Consider the following 19,608-nt stretch of genomic DNA (forward strand, 5'->3'; position numbering starts at 1 on the left):
TTTGTGTTATCTGCTAGTTGATCATTCCCAATAAATCATAGCTTGCTACAAATAGAATCCATATTTCCTCCTAGAAGTATACTAGTCTGAGCTTTTAAAATTTTTGAATAAAAGAAGACCATTAATTGTTTCAACTCTACATATGTGATTGATTATGAGAGAGGAGTAAATCAGGAAAAGTCGGGAGTGTAAAAGTATACCCACTGAGAGAAATATTATTAATTGTTTTATTTTAGGTAATATTGAGTCCAGTGCATGAGTACTAGAAAGTTTAAGAAGTCTAAAGGAAGGAAAGGGCTTCCCTGATAGCTCAGTTGGTAAAGAAACTGCCTGCAGTGCAGGAGACCCCAGTTCAATTTGGTTTTCTAAGAGAACGGCAACTATTCTAGGTGGAAGGTCAGGAAGTTTTTTATATATTTTTTGTCTTATAAAAGGTCAGTTACTTAGCAAAGGTATTATTATCATTTTATAGAAGAGGAAAACTAAGGGAAAAGATTTTTTCAACTGCCAAAGATTACATTTGCTATTTTTGAGCTTGGCAATAGAACCCAAGCTTCCTAATGTTCAGTCTAAGTGGCATTATTATTAGAGTTGCTGTTAATCCTTCCCTATCTCAATACTTGTGACAGATGAGACCGTTATGAGGGGAAACACACTTTCTTAAACTTACTAGTGATGAGTCTGCAATCTCTAAAGAATGGAAAATCCTTTAAAAAAAGACACTATTTTCCATGAAGAGAAAAAAAAAATTTACAAAGCTCCAGAACTTTCTTCTCATGCTAATTTAATGATCTTTTAATAAATGTCAAGTAAATATTTAAAATCCACCACTTTTACAAGAGAGTATGTTATTGCTTTATCATAAGACTGGTATAGAGTCACTGTTAATGTATTTTTGAATGTAAGAATGTACTTTGAATAGGAGATAAAGATTTTAATTAATTACTAGGCAATTTTAAGTGTGCTATGACAATATTTTTTCTTTCTGTTAAGTAATACAAAAGCCAAGTTGATTCTATGAGTAGCGCTTTAAATTTGAGAAACTATTATATTTTCATAAATTAATTGAACATTAGTATGAGGAAATTATTCCTCTGGCAGTACATGAAAACTATAAAGTCTAATAGTGTACTTCTTAAATTTTCAATGCAAGGAAAATTATGTTATGATTTCATTTATAATGTTGCTTTCACTCAGTAATTAAATTCTTACTTTCTTTTCAGCTGATTGATAAATACCAGCTGAAAATTAAAGTGCAAGACATGGATGGTCAGTATTTTGGTTTGCAGACAACTGCAGCTTGTGTCATTAATATTGAAGATGTGAATGACAACTTGCCAACATTCACCCGTTCTTCTGTAAGTGTGTGATTTTAATATAAGAAAATGTAAAAGGCAGAGTTAGTTGCTAAATATGCACATCTCCCTTCATGCCCAGTGATTTCAAATGAAGTTTTCCCAGCCATATATAAGTAGTTTGGACTTAGGGTTTAAAATCATGTAAATATAGTTTGGGGCTTCCCTGATAGCTTAAGAAAGAAAGTGAAAGAAAGTGAAGTCGCTCAGTCGTCTCCAACTGTTTGTAACCCCATAGAGTGTAGCCTACCAGGCTCCTCCGTCCATGGGATTTTCCAGGCAAGAGTACTGGAGTGGGTTGCCATTTTCCTTCTCCAGAGGATCTTCCCTACCCAGGGATCGAACCTGGGTTTCCCGCATTGTAGGCAGATGCATTACCGTCTGAGACACCACTTAGTTGGTAAAGAATCTGCCTGCAATGCAGGAGACCCCGGTTCGATCTCTGGGTCGGGAATATCCCCTGGAGAAGGGATGGGCTGCTCCCTCCAGTATTCTTGGGCTTTCCTTGTGGCTCACCTGGTAAAGAATCCGCCTGTAATGGGGGAGGCCTGGGTTCGATCCGTGGGCTGGGAAGATTCCCTGGAGAAGGGATAAGGCTACCCACTCCACTATTCTGGCCTGGAGAATTCCAGAATTATAGTTCATGGGGTTGCAAAGAGTCGGACATGATTGAGCAACTTGTACTTACACTTTTCAAACATAATTTTTGAAAATTAGAAGAGCCAGGCTTACTTTACATGATGTTCTGCTTTTGTGAGAGTTACTAATTAAACTTCTTTTGTCATTTTTTGTTATCTTAGTATGTGGCATCGGTGGAGGAGAATAGAATTGATGTGGAAGTCTTACGTGTTGCTGTTCAGGATAAGGATTTAATTCATACTGCTAATTGGAGGGCTAATTATACCTTTTTAAAGGGTAATGAAGATGGAAATTTTAAAATTGTAACAGATTCCCAAACCAATGAAGGAGTTTTGTATGTGGTTAAGGTAAGAATAAATCAGCAGATTATTATTTGCAGTTTATAATATGATAGATTAGCATATTAGAGCTTAATGAAAAGAGAGGAATTCTAGTAAGTGTAAATCTAAAATAGTTCAGTAAATGTAAATACTGTGTTCTTCATGTATATAGTGGGATGATTGTACTCGTTTTGGGGAACATTTTGAAAAGGTATGATAGTTTAGAATTACTACATATATGTATGTTCAATTAATAAGATATAGTACCCACTTTTTAACGAGTATCTCTGGTTTTTTTTTTTTTTTTTTCCTTTTTTTGTTTTAACCAGTATCTCTTAACAGTCAAAAAGCTAGCACAGTTTTGGCACCAGTGAGACACTGCCAGGCTATCCTAGTCCATTCTTTCTATCACTGTGTCAAGGAGCTGCTAGTTCGTTATTGAATTTCCCAAATAATGAGTTATTCTTGGTCAGACTCATGGGGAAGCTGTTTTATAGATCTTTTCTTTTGGATACAGTGTACATTATGTTCTTTACTTCCTGGTTCAGAACGGGAGTCCTCAACCATTCAAAGATGTAAATACTTCCAAAACCTCTTTCTAATAATCTCTAATTATCTCAGGAGACATCACTGCTAATTCAGGTGGCAGAGTTAACCCATAAAGTCATCTGAGCTCTGGCTTTGGACAAAACCATAGGAGCCTATGGTTCTGCTGCTTCTTTTACTAGAACATGATTGTATCCTGGGTCTCTGGTTTCCCTTTTCTACATTCACAAGGAGAATGGGTTATAAAAATGATGATTGTTTTTTCTTACTGTGATGAAAATTAGCTGCATTCTGTGGGTTAATTTCTGCTTCAAACAGCAAAGGGATTGTCCCTTAAATCTTGTTTCTTTCTTTATCCAATCCTGCCCTAATCCTTGGCATGATAGAAAGGAAAATTATCTCCGTGAAATCTAAGACCTGACAACACAGGGAGCCCAGCTTGGCATTCTGTGATGACCTTGAGGGGTGGGAAGGAGGGAGGGAGGGATGGAAGGCTCAAGAGGGAGGGGATGTATGTATATATAGTTGTTGTAGTGCAGAAACCAACACAACATTGTAAAGCAATTTTCCTCCAATTAAAAAATAAAGGGAAAAAAATCTGTCTTCTGGGAAATGGTTTCACCCATTTTTAATACAGCTATGAATCAGGCAAAATAAAATTAATACCTTCTATTAAACTTGATAGTACACCATTTTTTAAAGAGTAACTGGGGTAAAAAAGGTAGAAAAGAAAAGTGTATCACCCATAATCTTTCTGTTTTCTTGTCTCTTATCTTAAAAACATCTTATAAAATTTGACCCACCTTTTCTGCCTTAAACAAGGTATAGATATTTGTTTTCATCTCAGGAGGATAGGATAAACTGTGTCCAAACTGATGGAATAGTAAGTTACTGTTGATTAGGGCATCGAGTCCCAAAAGTAATATTTCAAATAATAATAGTTAATTAAATACTATCTAAAATTGCCATTAGGACCTATGATATTGTGTTAAATTTGCAATTGAGGGATTTTTTTTTTTTTTTTTTTTTGGCTGGCTCTACCCAAATACTGAATCAGCACATTTGTGGGTATATGTTTAGTATTTTCATGACTCTTCCTGAGCCAGCACTTAGTACATATTCCCAAAGCTAACTAGTTACACACTAGTTCACATGGCCAAATACTGCATCTTGATCTGATTTTCAACATGCTTGCTTTTGTAGCCACTGAATTATGAAGAAAAACAGCAGCTGACCCTGCAAATTGGTGCAGTTAATGAAGCTCCATATATTGGTACTTCAAGATCAACCATGAACATGGCAACAGTCACTGTTAATGTACAAAATCAGGATGAGGGCCCTGAGTGTGACCCTCGGGTACAAACTGTTCGAATTAGAGAAAACGTACCAGTGGGAACAAAGAACGTTGGTTATAAAGCATACGACCCGGAAACAAGAAGTAGCAGTGGCATAAGGTACTTGTAATTCTATTTTGGTGAACATCAAATTGACCATGTTTTTTTTTCTTAAAAAAGAAAAAAAGTTTCTGTGTACATTGGGCTTCCCTGGTGGTTCAGCTGGTAAAGAATCCGCCTGCAATGTGGAAGACCTGGATTCAATCCCTGGGTTGGAAGATCCCCTGGAGAAGGGAAAGGCTACCCACTCCAGTATTCTGGCCTGGAGAATTCCACAGTCCATGGGGTCGCAAAGAGTCAGACACGCCTGAGCAACTTTCACTGTTTAAAATGTATAATTTATTTTGATACTGTTATTGCAATTTGACTTATGATCTGTTCTGCTATTTTAACTCATCATTATTTACAGGTATATGAAGTCAAGTGATCCAGAAGGGTGGGTTGATGTGGATGAAAACTCAGGAGTAATCACGATTTTGAAAAGACTCGATAGAGAAGCCAGAAGTGGTGTATATAATATTTCAATCCTTGCCTCAGACAAAGGTAAGGACTTTGTGTTTAAGGCAGCTATGTAGACTCTCAATCACGTACATCCTGTTTTTAAATTAACAATGTACATTCAAAGTTTGTTCCTCCCCAGATGACAAGTATTGAGGGGTTTGTTATAATTTATTAACTCGAGTTTGCTTTCCAGTAGCACCTTCAGTTTTGTATGTAAGTATAAAATAATTTAGTCATAGAAAATATATGACTGTACTTTATTAAAATTAAATAACCATTCATTTTAGTGAAGAAAATTACTTTAGTAAAATCAGCTTCAATTTATTTATTCATATCTCTTAAAAAATACTTCAGCAGGAAAATTCATTATAGAGATAATATACTTAATTTCCTCATAGACAATCCTAAAAGGGCTTCCCTGGTAGCCCTAGTGTTAGAGAACCTGCCTGCCAGTGTTGGAGACATAGGAGATTCTGGTTCAGTCCTTGGGTTGGGAAGATCCCTTTGAGGAGGACATGGCAACCCACTCCAATATTTTGCCTGGAGAATCCCAAGGACAGAGGGGCCTGGCAGGCTGCAGTCCATGGTGTGTAAAGAGTCAGACATAACTGAAGCAACTTAGCACACACAATCCTAAAAACATCGTATCTTTCTACAGGAAACTAACTACATACTTGGGGATTAGTATTCTGATACTATAAAATTAAAAAACAAATACTGTGAATCCACAAAATCATGTAAAATGTAAAGTCATTTTCTATGAGCGCTGTATGGAGAAGGAAACAGCAGCCCACTCCAGTATTCTTGCCTAGATAATCCCGTGGACAAGGGAGCCAGGTGGGCTGCTGTACATGGGGTCGCACAGAGTTGGACACGACTGAAGCGACTTAGCATGCATGCATGCATTGGAGAAGTAAATGGCAGCCCACTCCGGTATTCTTGCCTGGAGAATCCCAGGGACAGAGGAGCCTGTTGGGCTGCTGTCTATGGGGGTCGCACAGAGTCGGACATGACTGAAGCGACTTAGCAGCAGCAGCAGCAAGAGCCCTGTAAAACTGGAATGTGAGCACAATGATCAGGAATGGGATCCTCTTATTACATAAAATATAATTTTTACTGTAACATACACTTGAACTTTGTGCCTCTGTAAAATAAATGTTAATTACAGTAAACATAAATTATTATACCATAGCTTGCAAAATAAGATTTTAGAAGTGATTTTGGAAGATGTTTTAGGTACTTCAGCTTTTTCTAAATTAATGAGAAATGGCTCATATCCATTGATTGACTTGGTAAAGTTGAAACCATTTTTAATTTAACTTCATACAATTAAAGACTATCCTTAAAGACCTCAGCTTCCTTTGTCCCTTTGTCAAGACATGCTTTTTGGTCAAAGTCAAGTGAAAAGAGAAATAACATGAATATCAAGTCCATTATTTTTACATTTTATATTGCATTTGGCAAATGGTTTGTTCATTGATGAGATAAAAATTAGTCTGGAATGAGAGATTTTGGATATGATTTTATTCCACATTTTCCTCTGTTGCAGAGGAGATAAAAATAAGCAAGAGAGCAAATGTTTCATGGTGTTTAGAGAGGCATTGTATCATCCTTGTGGTCAAAAATAAATGTGTAATGGGGTCTTGTCCATTCATTTCTTTTGAAGCTGGTCAGGGATAAGTAACTCCACGTATTTTTTTTTTTTTATATGAACTGAGATTGTACTAAAGTATGTTTTTTGTTTATTTGTTTTCATTCTTTACCTTTTTAAAAGATCTATATCAACTCATTCCCTTTGGACTTTGCCCACCCCACGTACTTCCATGTGAGAAGTGCTGTCTCCTGTGAGCACTGACCTCTGGGCTTATGCTAAATTCCTCTCTCTGGCTTCCCTACAGCACTTGCTTCTTCCTCTTTTGAAAATTCTCCCTCAAGTCTTCAGTGTCTCAACTTTTCCACACATTCCTCTCATATCTCTGTACTTTTTAGCTGTACTGTCTTCCCCTCTTCTAAACATAGGTCTTTTTAAAGCTTTGAGATCAGTTTCGTTTCTTGATCTAACCTCAGTTGGCAGTTTCTCCCAGGTGTCTCCTCTGTGTAGTTGAGTTTTACATTTCTTCTCTTGTAAGAGTGACACTGTTGGGAGGAGGAGTGTGCTTTCAGATTTGTAAAAGCATTTAGCAGGAGAGTGTCATGCACATAAATTGTGGACCACCTTCCAGGACTTTTTTGAAATTGGTATTTACCCATATAGAATTAGGAACCAGGACTTCCCAAGTGGTGCTAGTGGTAAGAACCTGCCTGCCAACGCAGGAGACATAAGAGATGCGGGTTTGATCCCTGGGTCGGGAAGATCCCCTGGAGAAGGGCATGGCAATCCACTCCAGTATTCTTGCCTGAAGAATCGCATGAACAGAGGAGCTACAGTCCATAGGGTTTCAAAGAGCTGGACACAACTGAAGTGACTTAGCATGTGCACACACCTATAGAATTATATTAATATTAGAAGCTGAGCATTGCATGCATATACTCCAGTAAATAAAATAATATTATTTATTATTAACACATGAAGAACAGAGCTGTGAGACACTGAGTTGGATGTCTAAAATCTTTGGTTGACATATTCTATACCAATACTGATCACAATGTGAAAAAAAAAAAGTTTATTGAACAACTCTACACATTACATGACAGGGGAATTCAAGCATTTATTACAGTGGTAGAACAGCAAACAATGTAAACTAGGTCGATTTTTAAAGCCATTAAAATTAATCTGATTCAGTCAGTAAGACATGTGCTTTCAACTCTGTGTGTGGACCCAAATCATATCCTGTAATCCTTATTTTCAGAGGGAGCAAGAAAACACCATGAGAACCAGAAAAATCTGAGGGAAGAGAATATTCTGCCCTAATAGGAAAGTTTGTCAGGCAGATAAAATACATGTTTGCGTATATTCTTGCTACCTTTCTGTCTTTTTTTTTTTTTGAGTTGTCCTAAGTGAGAGATAGTTGCCTTGTTTCTTGTATCTCATTTCTTCTCTTCTAGTTCCCTTTCCTTCTTGCTGAACTATATCTTTCACTAGTTCTTTCAATGGTGCGATGTGGGTGATAAACCCTCAGTTTTCTTGTTCTGAAAAATATTTCAATATCATCCTCATGTTTGGTTTTGTCATTTGACTTGCTTTAAAATTTTGAGTTAACTCTTTCTTTCCCTCAGTACCCTGCAAGTGGTACTCCATCGTCCTGTGGCATTTCTTGTTGCCAATGCTTATTTTAGTGTCTGTTGTCTTTTTGTAGGTCATACATCCAGATAACTTTTGTAGCTCCCAAGGTTGTGTTCAATATATAGTTTTAATTCAGTGTTTATGCTGAGAATTTAGTTTTATTTACCCAGTAGTGCAGTCAGATCAGAACATTAAAAAAAAAAAAAAAAGTCCATGTTTTTCTTTAATTCTGGGATATTCTCAGCCAGTATTTCTTTAAGTATTGCTTCCTTACCATTTTATTTATCCTTTTCTTCTAGAGTCCCTATTAGATGATTATTAGATTATTTCTACTGGAATTTCAGCTGTCAATTGCATTCTTATTTAAACAGTTAACTTTATGTTTTTGAAAATAGTAAATATACATGATTTGAAGCTATCTTGCATAAAGTGAGTTAATCTTCTGATTAGTGATTTTGTTGGCTTTCCTTTAAACATTAACCTTGCTCATTCTGGAAGTTTAATTTGCAGGATATTAAATAGGAGGTACTGACTTGCCTTCATCTTCAGACTTTTCCTGTATTCCACTGTCAGTTCAGTTCAGTTCAGTTCAGTTCAGTCTCTGAGTTGTGTCGGACTCTTTGCGACCCCATGAATCACAGCACGCCAGGCCTCCCTGTCCATCACCAACTCCCGGAGTTTACCCAAACTCACGTCCATCGAGTTGGTGATGCCATCCAGCCATCTCATCCTCTGTCGTCCCCTTCTCCTCCTGCCCCCTATCCTTCCCAGCATCAGAGTCTTTTCCAATGAGTCAGCTCTTCACATGAGGTGGCCAAAGTATTGGAGTTTCAGCTTTAGCATCAGTCCTTCCAATGAGCACCCAGGACTGATCTCTTTTAGGATGGACTGGTTGGATCTCCTTGCAGTCCAAGGGACTCTCAAGAGTCTTCTCCAACACCACAGTTCAAAAGCATCAATTCTTTGGCACTCAGCTTTCTTTACAGTCCAACTCTCACATCCATACATGACCGCTGGAAAAACCATAGTCTTGACTAGATGGACCTTTGTTGGCAAAGTAATGTCTCTGCTTTTGAATATGCTCTCTAGGTTGGTCATAACTTTCCTTCCAAGGAGTAAGCATCTTTTAATTTCATGGCTGCAATCACCATCTGCAGTGATTTTGGATCCCAGAAAAATAAAGTCTGACACTGTTTCCACTGTTTCTCTGTCTATTTCCCATGAAGTGATGGAACCAGATGCCATGATCTTCATTTTCTGAATGTTGAGCTTTAAGCTAGCATTTTCACTCTCCTCTTTCAGTTTCATCAAGAGGCTCTTTAGTTCCTCTCCACTTTCGGCCATAAGGGTACCCCAGAGCAATTTTGTAGTTGCTTCCACCATGTCCTTTTCTGTGGCCCCCAGTTCAGCACCTGTTTCTTAACTTGATGGGCTGTGGCTCCTGGCCCATGATGACCCTGGAAATACAACTGGTCCTGTTGTTGGGTTGAGGTAGTGGCTGCAGGGCTCTGCCTGGTCTCCTCACTTTCCTTAGGAGGGCAGCTTCGTATAAGACACAGCCCTGGGTTGCAGATGGCACAAGTTTACTTCATCCTATTTTCCACTCTTCATAACCATGGCCTGCTTATTAATAAGCAGAAAGAAAAAATAGTTTATAGACACAAGTCCTGGATTTATGTTCACTTTTAGGCTTACAACTGTGTTACTCATTTGTAGCCGGGACCCATGCCCACTTCATCTTCGAATCTCCCAGATTTTCCACTGCAGAGCTCTGTGCCAAGTAATTACTCAGTAAGTTTATTGACTGTATTGATAGATGAATTCCTTAGGCTACCTCAGAGTGATTATTTGGGTTTGCAAGTGATTTTCCACTTCTGGGGTCTTTTGTGTGTTAAACATTTCTGTGTACTAATTTTGTTCTAATCTTCCAAATGCATATCTTATGCCTTTTACCCCTTTTACTTTTCCTGCCCCCAAACCTTCGGAGAAGGCAATGGCACCCCACTCCAGTACTCTTGCCTGGAAAAATCCCATGGATGGAGGAGCCTGGTAGGCTGCAGTCCATGGGGTCGCTAGGAATCGGACACGACTGAGCGATTTCACTTTCACTTTTCACTTTTCACTTTCATGCATTGGAGAAGGAAATGGCAACCCACTCCAGTGTTCTTGCCTGGAGAATCCCAGGGATGGGGGAGCCTGGTGGGCTGCCGTCTCTGGGGTTGCACAGAGTCAGACACAACTGAAGCAACTTAGCAGCAGCAGCAGCACCAGCCCCCAAACTTTAAGTGCTTTCCACATGCCTTCCCTTTCATTCTGTCCAGAACATAGGTCTGTGTATGTGTTTTCCCACCTTATTAAATCTCCTTGTGTTTTGACTATACCAGAAATGCCCTTTTCGGTCCTCTCTTCCTTCCTCTTTTTAAAAATCTGTCAAAACTCACCTCTACAAAAATTCCATGTCTATTGCAGCTTTTTAGTGAACAGACAAGAAATCTAAATAGCAGTTATTTTTTGTACAACGTCTTTGAAATGGATTATGTCTTTCTATTAACGTATCTTAATGATGTAACCTAAGACTGTACCTGTTCCTGTTATTTCTGTGGTACAAATACCTAATGTGTAATTGCCTAATAGAAACTCAAAAATCAAGAATTATATTTTCATATCCAATTTTCTAGATGGGAGAACATGTAATGGAGTACTGGGGATTATTCTTGAGGATGTGAATGATAATGGCCCAGTCATACGTCAGCGGAGAGTGATAATCTGTAAAACTGTCATGTCATCGGCCGAGATTGTTGCTGTAGATCCTGATGAACCCATCCACGGCCCACCCTTTGACTTCAGTTTGGAAGGTGTTTTGGATTCAGAGGTACTTAGAATGTGGAGACTGACAAAGGTTAACGGTATGTATTTCTAAATGTTGCTCTGTCATTTTCAGCATCAAAATGTCTAAAATATAGAGGAATAATTCGCTGTACAGTAACCAACAAATGAACATGAGTTTCTCAGCGTTGGTGGGAAGAGCCTGTTTTTGGTCAGTCCTGTGCCAGGATTCCCTACGATTTGTGTGAATTCTCATTCCCACGCTACACGCTATCCCTCCTGCCCCAACCCCACCAGACTAGATCTGATAGAACCACTGCCAGGCTTGTGTGCCTCCCACGCACACAGATTTTTCACATGACGGTGGTTTCCTTGGTCAGAAGGGAATCCCCATCCTTTGCAGGTGTGTTCCCAGGGAAGCGGACGCTGAGACCGTCTTTCTAGGCTGAATGTTTATCAAGGCGTTTCCTTGGCATCAGTACATGTGAATGGAAAGAAAGCAGAGTGGAGCAGAGAACTCAAGCTGCAGCTCAGGCCAAAGGACAGCCTTGACTAACGCATGAGTCGTCTCCATTCCTCAGTGGCCATTCTGTTCTGTGCTCTTTCGTGACTCTGTCAGTGGTTTGGGCTGCCCGAGGGGGCATGACCTTTGGCAGGAAGGCCCAGTCCCTGGCGGTGCTGATAGTCTCCCAAGCAGCTGGGACCATACATCCCTGGTTGCAGGGGATCTGGGAGTGCATCACAGTGTCCACTGTCTGATCCCTTTTCTGCTCTGCATTGACTTCCGACCATTTCTTATCTAACGTTTTTTATGTGGGATTCTTCCTCGACTTGGTCCCAGTGTGTACTTCCGACTTTACCTTTGTTAAAATCTATGGTGACAAGAATGGCAAAAGCAAAAGGAACTTCTCTTGGGGCCACCGTTGCCTCACTCCCTACATCAGCTCTCAACTTTCCAGCACATTCTGTGTCTCCTGACTGCACAACCTGTGCACCATGTCCTGTCACTCCAGCTTTCATGACCCTAACTCTAGCCTTCATCTACTGTAAACTGAATGGGGGTTGCCTTTAAAATGCCCTTGAATGGTTTTCCTCCCCACGATTTCAGTGAATACTTCTTGATTTCCTATTATAAGTTGCTCTGTGAACTGACAGACAAAATTTTTCAGTGTTTTTAATAACATTCCAATGAGTCCCAGGTGGAGCTAGTGGTAAAGAGTGTGCCTGCCAATGCAGACATAAGAACTGCGGGTTTGATCCCTGGGGGAAGATCCCCTGAAAAAGGGAATGGCAACCCACTCCAGTATTCTTGCCTGGAGAAGCCCACAGACAGAGGAGCTTGGAGGGCTATAGTCCTTGGAGTCACAAAAAGCTGGACATGACTGAAGTGACTTAGCATACCAATGAGTGTGCATGTGAGAAGCAACCTTATATTTAGATGACCTCTCTACTTCTTTGGTGTCATAACATCACATCTTTTTATGTAATGTTAAAAGAGGCAGTAATTTTAAAAAATTCCTACTTATTTAGTACAGTGAAATGCTAACAGGATTATGTTGGTCAAAACTACTAGTTTTAAGTTTTCCTGAGCTGTGAAATAGTCCAAAAGCCTGAAAAACGCTAAGTGGAGAAGACTGTGTTCTAAGGAGGCTTTAGGTCTCATTATACTATTTATTCTTCTTGGGCATTCATTCATTTATTCATGTGTAAGATGGGATTATAGGGGGAAGTAAACAAGACAGACAATGCAATAGACCATGGTATGTTTTGAATCATAAATCTTGGTTTTGTTAGTCTTATTATTATTTCTTACACATTCATGGACTCTGGGTTAATCATGCTTTCCTTTAAAATTGACTCAATTCAGTGACTTATTTTTTTTTACCCAAGTATTGAAGGTTTACATTTAGAGCATCAAATATGAAGTAATAAAAATGTCCCACTGGGCCAGCTAACTGGGGAGGATTATTCTTGGGCATGGGTACGTGTAATCTATATGTAAAGTAGCATATTTTTGGCTCTGTCCCCAAGACTGTATATTTTTCCACTCTTGACTTAAAAAAAAATCAAAAGCAAAAAATATAAGGTTGGTCCCAGTGTCTTATAGGATCATGAGAAGAAGTTCCAGCATCATGACTGATGCCTTGATAGTAAGTTCATGGTTTGGCATAATATATGAAAATAAAGTAAGGAGAAATATCTGGAATTCAGACTATGAAATTCTCTGATGAATCGTGCATAAAAGAAGATATATTAAAATTAAAATTTGGGTCATATTAAAATTTTTAAAGATACGATAAAAGTCAGTCTTTTAACAAATCTATTATTTGTGATGAGAAGGATTTGTGTATGGACAGATAAAATATATTATTACAAAAGCCATAAGACCTTTATACAAAGAGGCAGCATAAACAAACTTGTATATGATCAGAAAGACTTTGTCCAAGCACACTTATAATCGAGTAGGACTTGAGCCATTCCCATTAGGAATATCCATTGTATGGAAATGATGCTGAATATCCTGTCACTAGTTATTTATGCTCAGGAGAAATCAATGACATTCTGTAAGTCATGGTTTTATTTCCTTTCAGATACAGCAGCACGTCTCTCCTATCTGAATGACCTCCAGTTTGGAAAATATACAGTCCCTGTGAGAGTTACGGATAGACTTGGCCAGTCACTCGTCACTCAGTTAGACGTGATATTATGTGACTGTGTTACCCCAAATGACTGCAACACTTACCGAAGTCCGAGGACTGGCAACAGAGAAGTGATACTTGGAAAGTGGGCCATCCTTGCAATACTGTTGGGCATAGCATTGCTATTTTGTAAGTCCTTTCATGAATTTAAACGATAACCTTTAAAATAACTTTCAGGACACATTCTTAGACTCAACACTGTTATCTATGGCTGCTCATTTGTATGTAGCTACGTTTCTATTTAACACACACATGTTTAATTCTTATATTGAAAGTACATGTAGGTATCATATTAGTGCTGTCATAATTGGTGCAGACATAAAATTCAACACAAATACAGCACTGAGCGTGTCCTTGTTTGTGGCATATCTATTTAAGGCAGGCTTTTCTAATGGATGCTGCTTTGACTCAAGCAATAATATTTATGTTTTCTGGAAAGTTGTTTTTGTATTTGTCATCATAAATTCATAACAGTCTTTTATGATAAACCAAAGTCATCTCTCTTATCCTGCAGGTATCTTATTCACCTTGGTTTGTGGGGCTACTACTGGGGCAGCCAAAAAGCCAAAAGTATTTCCTGATGACTTAGCTCAGCAGAACCTTATTGTGTCAAACACTGAAGCTCCTGGCGATGACAAAGTGGTAAATGTTTGTCTTTTCAAAATAGATACAGACGATAGATAGGGATTTCCCTGGCGGTCACTGGTTAAGTTCAGTCCCTGGTCAGGGAGTTAAGATCCCTCCTGCCACGTGGTTCAGCCAAAATATTAGTATACATTCAAAGAATAAATTTGCCTAAACAACTGTAGTGATCTTTTCTGGGAAAAGTTTTTTTGAAATCAGATAACTTACAATATATAACATGTCATCAGTTGCAGGGGACAAATTAAATGACGTTGATCCCATGGTGATATGTGGCATTTCAATTTGGCCATGTAATGTTACTTAATAGTAAAAATCCTTTGGCATATCATTATTTTTTTTTCCCCTATTTCAAGTGTGTCACGGCTTCAACTTTAAATCCTGTCTTTTTTATATAATTGAAGCTGCTGGTTGTACTGTAAAAGGGTTTCATTTAGTTATTCACCAATCATCAGCATAATGATTTTAATTTTTTTCTGGCAGCAGCCATAAAATGACTACAGGCTTTAATCATCGTGGGAAGAACTTTAATGGAGGCTTTCAGGCTCTACTATGGGTTAGAAAGGAGCCTGCGGTCAAATGTATGAAGCAATCATGCTAAAAGGTGATTGCACTGCTTCAGCTTTGAGTTCCAGCCTTGTATGTGGATGAAGGAAAAAAGTGAAGTGAAAGTCGCTCAGTTGTGTCCAACTCTTTGCAACCCCATGAACTGTACGGTCCATGGAATTCTCCAGGCCAGAATACTGGAGTGGGTAGCCTTTCCCTTCTCCAGCAGATCTTCCCAATCCAGGAATAGATCCGGGGTCTCCTGTATTTCAGGCAGATTCTTTACCAACTGAGCTATGAGGCAAGCCCCACTATGTGGTTGAGGAATAAATAAATTCCCTACCAAAATGTAATTGATGATTAGAGCAGGAAGGATCTAGAAAACAAAAGGATGTTGACATCTAGGAAGGTATTAGAAAAAAGGAAACTTAGAGTTTCCTAGAAAAACGTAACATGGAAAGTTAGTGTCCAGAGCTTTGGTGTTCTTACTTTCTCTGCTGATTTGTCTTTATTTAATTAGATGACAAGGATTTAGTATTGCTGCTTTTTATGGCAACTTGTTATTTCTGTTAATTTTGTTTCAGTTGAAGGGAACTCAATTAGTCACTGAATAAAAATACCGATTATTATTTCTGTTTTTGTTCTAGTCAGGTGAAGGGAATGAATTTAAGCAGCATCAGTCTGTGTGAGACAATAGTATGGAATCCTGAGCCTGAGATGTGAGATGCTGGAAGGATTTCATAGATGAAGTTGTACAGTATTCTAAGAAGTTATTAAAAAAGGAGTACACATCAGGTTTTCTGACTTGTCTCAAGGCTCAGATCACTTGACATCTTGCAGTTGGCTTCCTGTATTGGAAGCTACCTAGTAAAGCAGTAGAATTAAGGTAGTTCGGTACCCAAGGTTGCCAAGATAGATTGAATTCCAGCCCTTGGAATGGTTACCTCCTAGCACATAAATTCATGGCATTATCTGCATGATTTGTTCTTTTTCTCATTTTTTGTTTTTCTCTGTATTTCCCCAATGCCAACTGTTTTGTTTCAGTATTCCACAAATGGTTTCACAACCCATGCCGTGGGTGGCTCTGCTCAGGGAATTTGTGGCACCCTGGGATCCAGAGTGAAAAGTGGAGGGCAAGAGACCATCGAGATGGTAAAAGGAGGGCACCAGACCATGGAGTCCTGCCAGGAAGCCGGGCATCATCACACCCTGGAACGGTGCAAGGAAGGTGGACAGCACACTCTGGATTCCTGTAGGGGAGGACCAACAGCAACCGACAACTGCAAATACACGTACTCCGAGTGGTACACTTACACTCAGCCCCGTCTTGGTGAAGTGAGTTTCCCATCAATCTGTTCTGCTTTCTTTTCAACTTTCTAAATGATTATGAAATGATTATGATCTTGATTTTTCACCGAATGATTAATCTACTCATTAGAAATTTGATTTTCCTTAATTTTGATTGAATTGCAATCAGAGGTTAAATGGGTATTGACTTTCCTTCCTGTTTTGTTTGGTTGTTCATTCTTTCTGAGAGAATAAGATGATACTTAAATTCTTTTTCTCATGGCTTTGTGTTGCCATTTCTCATTGGACAAATCAGGTCTTAGAGACCAACAGTGGAATCTGAGGCAACTCCAACCTGCAGTCACTCTGCCTATCTGGAAAGCTTTGAGCCACATGCATTCAGGTTCAGTTGTACGAATGCATTTTCACATTAGTCATAATCTGGAAAGGGAAAGCAATGATAACTTAAACGCTTGCATACTTGCTGCCACATGTGTGACTTTTAGAAACCTGCTATGTAGTTAATTAATTGATGGTTTAATTTATGATACAGACCAATCATGTGCATTTTTTATACATAGGAATCCATTAGAGGACACACTCTGGTTAAAAATTAAACAATGAAAGGTAAATCAAAGCAATTATTTTTATGCTAGTAAGTCTTGGTGTTTAAAATAATAATAATAAAATATGTTGTGTTTTTCCTCTTGGCAGAAGGTCCAGCAGTGTGATCAGGATAACACCCATATGCAAGCTCAAGACTACGTCCTGTCCTATAACTACGAAGGAAGAGGATCGGCAGCTGGATCTGTGGGCTGTTGCAGCGAACGACAAGAAGAAGATGGGCTTGAATTTTTGGATCATCTGGGACCCAAATTTAGGACACTTGCGGAAACATGCATGAAGAGATGAGTGCCTTCTAGATGGTCTACAAAAGCCAATGGGTTTATCGTCTTTTTTTTTTTTATAAGCTAAGATTTTTTTTTAAACATAAAAGATGCTATATTTGGGGCTTTTCCCCTTTATTTTGTTGGGATCTCTTTAGCCAAATGCGCATTCACTGAGGGATGCTGTAAATAACTACACAAATTTCCTGGCTTTTTCATAGTGTTTAATTACTTACCTTCCACCTAAGGACACCTGCAGATAGACAAGAAAGTCTGCGTTATTGTTTACATTTGGGTATAATGACAGCAGCCAATGTATAGTGCAATACAGTGTAATGAATTCACGTGTATAGCATAGACTACTTGAAGTAGAACCAAGTGGAAAATTGTGGAGACCTTGCTCTAACTTCATCTTCAGTTACCTAATTCATTAATCGTTTGCATGGTACTTAAAGACTGCTGTTCTCCTAAACATTCTAAAGTGTTTATACTGTGTTCTTGATGTTGTTTTAGTCTTGTAACATGACCTGTCTTCATAAACAAGTGTTGACTGTTATTATAATTCCATTTTGGTGGAGTTTAGTTTCTACCTTGTATTCTTTGTGAAATCTGGCACTGACTTACACTTGCTCTGTTACTCACCTTCTCCGAACATTTACATTTTAAAAAATGCTTTAAGGGTGTATTTTTATTTCTGTGAGGCTTTGGTCTTTGGTCTCCTTGCCCCCGCTCTCCACTGCCCCCTCGGGCTCTGCCTCTCACCTTCTCTCTCCTCCCTTCCTTCCCTTCTCCCTCTCTCTCTCTGTCTCTATCTTGTTTGTATTCTTAAAGTTTTTATTTGGGTTGGAGAATCTAAATATAGTTAAAAGCCATCTCTCTTTCCTCTCTTATAGCGTTCTGTGTTTCTCTTTTATATAAGCACCTATATTCTTGGCTTTTCTTAAAATCAATGTAATGTTGATTTTATTGTTGGGCCTGTTCTGGTGCTTGCTTCATTATCTTCTCTACAAAGACTCTTTAATTTTGCCACTAAATTGTAGAAATATATCATGCTTTTATTAGATGCAGCATTTTTTGTTAACAAAAGAAATACTGTAATTAACATTGGGATGTGGGCATTTTAGTATATTTGTTTGGTTCTCAGTTGCTCAGTGGTGTCTGACTCTATGTGACTGCATGGACTGTAGATGCCAGGCTCCTCTGTCCCTGGGATGTCCCAGGCAAGATTACTGGAGTGGATAGTCATTCCCTTCTCCAGGGGATCTTCCCGACCCAGGGATTGAATCCATGTCTCTTGCATCTCTTGCATTGGCAGGCGGATTCTTTACCACTGCAGCACCTGGGAAGCCCAGCAGTATATTTATAGTTTATTATTGTAAAGATCCAATTTATAAATGCAAAATAGTGATGGTTTTTGAAATAAGGTTTGAAATGCAGAGATCTTGAAAGCTGTGTAGGAATAATATAGCTTTTTAGATGAGATGGCTAGTTACAGCTATGTGTTTGTAAAGTTTGTTTTTTTTTTTAATATTATAAGATTAAAGTTTTTAATGAATGTAGAAGTGGTCCAAACAATTTAAATTTTGAACTAATAAGACAAAATTAAACTTAATAGCCAACCAAATTCCAGGGTAGGTTTCACAGCTGATTTCAATCAATGAATTTTCTATCTATACTAACCATTGGACATTTTAAAAATATTTCTAATATTTAGAATTGTTAGTAATATGCCTGCTTTTGAAATCACAAGATTGGCTTATACCAATTATTTTTAAGAATTAACATTGGGTAGTTTATTGAATAATCTGTTTATCTTTTCAGTAGTTTCATTGCTGCTCAGTCAAAAATACAGTTTCTCAATGTTATTTATAAAATCCTTGTACGTGACTAGTTATGATAAAGCAAGTCAGGTAGTTTTAAAAATCAGTGTGTTTGTTAATCATGTGCCTGATATGAGCTTATGGGATGGTGTTTTCTTACTTAAAGAAGTGAGGCTCTTTTAGAATCCTGTTCTACACATTTTAGGATTTTAGAGTTTGATTTGGAGAGGTCTTTGGTTGTTACCATCACATTTATCTAATTTTACTGTTCTAAAGACTGTGATTCTATGGAATGTTGGTTAAGTTGCATAATTTCTCCATGTCTGGTTTTTTTCACCTAAAATGCAGGATAATAAATAAAACTCCTTTTCTAGGGTTCTCCTGGGGTGGCTGTAAGACATTTGAATAAAAAATGGTTTTTAAGCATGAAAGTCACTCAGAGTGGTCCACCCAAAAGGCACTCCTAATAAAACTAAACAATTTAAAATAAGTTGCATTAATAACCCATTTCATGTTAACAAAAATCAATTAAGAAAATAAGATAATGGGAGGATTGTCTTTGTTGTTATTTTGTTTTGGACTTTTGAATATCTGTCAGTTGAGCGTATGTTTCTCTGTAATGATCATCCAGTGACTGAGTCTTCTGTTTCCAGTGTTCCAGAACATACATTGCAAAGACTGCTGAAGTTTCTGCAAAGGATTGCTTTGTTGCAAGTAATATGAAATTACTGTGTTCAAATTGGATGGAAAGAAGAACATCCACTTCTTAAAATGGGCACTAATTCTGGACCCCTATGAAAATTGCATGTGCTTAAGACTCCTCCTTCAAGCTTATTCTCAGCTGTTCTTCTAGCTTTTTCTGCAAAGGAATGGTTTTCCTCAGAGGCAAGCAATTGCTTGCCTGGGAGTTTAAGACTCTTTGG

The 19,608-nt window shown here is 38.3% G+C and overlaps 1 protein-coding gene across 3 annotated transcripts in view; it reads left to right on the forward strand.

Annotated features, from left to right (window-relative positions):
• Nucleotides 1–19,235, forward strand: part of DSC2 (desmocollin 2) — a 37,969-nt gene extending 18,734 nt beyond the window's left edge. For 2 of the 3 annotated variants that reach the window (XM_004020456.6, XM_012103432.5), the window contains exons 8-16: nucleotides 1,224–1,358; nucleotides 2,156–2,341; nucleotides 4,064–4,314; nucleotides 4,664–4,797; nucleotides 10,657–10,884; nucleotides 13,396–13,632; nucleotides 14,018–14,145; nucleotides 15,736–16,026; nucleotides 16,693–19,235. In XM_004020456.6, coding sequence (XP_004020505.2) covers nucleotides 1,224–1,358; nucleotides 2,156–2,341; nucleotides 4,064–4,314; nucleotides 4,664–4,797; nucleotides 10,657–10,884; nucleotides 13,396–13,632; nucleotides 14,018–14,145; nucleotides 15,736–16,026; nucleotides 16,693–16,890 — 1,788 coding nt within the window. In that variant the 3' untranslated portion in view covers nucleotides 16,891–19,235. Of the gene's footprint in view, nucleotides 1–1,223; nucleotides 1,359–2,155; nucleotides 2,342–4,063; nucleotides 4,315–4,663; nucleotides 4,798–10,656; nucleotides 10,885–13,395; nucleotides 13,633–14,017; nucleotides 14,146–15,735; nucleotides 16,027–16,559; nucleotides 16,606–16,692 lie in introns of all 3 variants that reach the window. The other variant, XM_012103433.5, reaches the window with a different exon arrangement.
• Nucleotides 19,236–19,608: the final 373 nt, after the last annotated feature.

This window comes from Ovis aries, chromosome 23 (genome assembly GCF_016772045.2).
Source record: "Ovis aries strain OAR_USU_Benz2616 breed Rambouillet chromosome 23, ARS-UI_Ramb_v3.0, whole genome shotgun sequence".
Classification (NCBI taxonomy): Eukaryota; Metazoa; Chordata; class Mammalia; order Artiodactyla; family Bovidae; genus Ovis; species Ovis aries.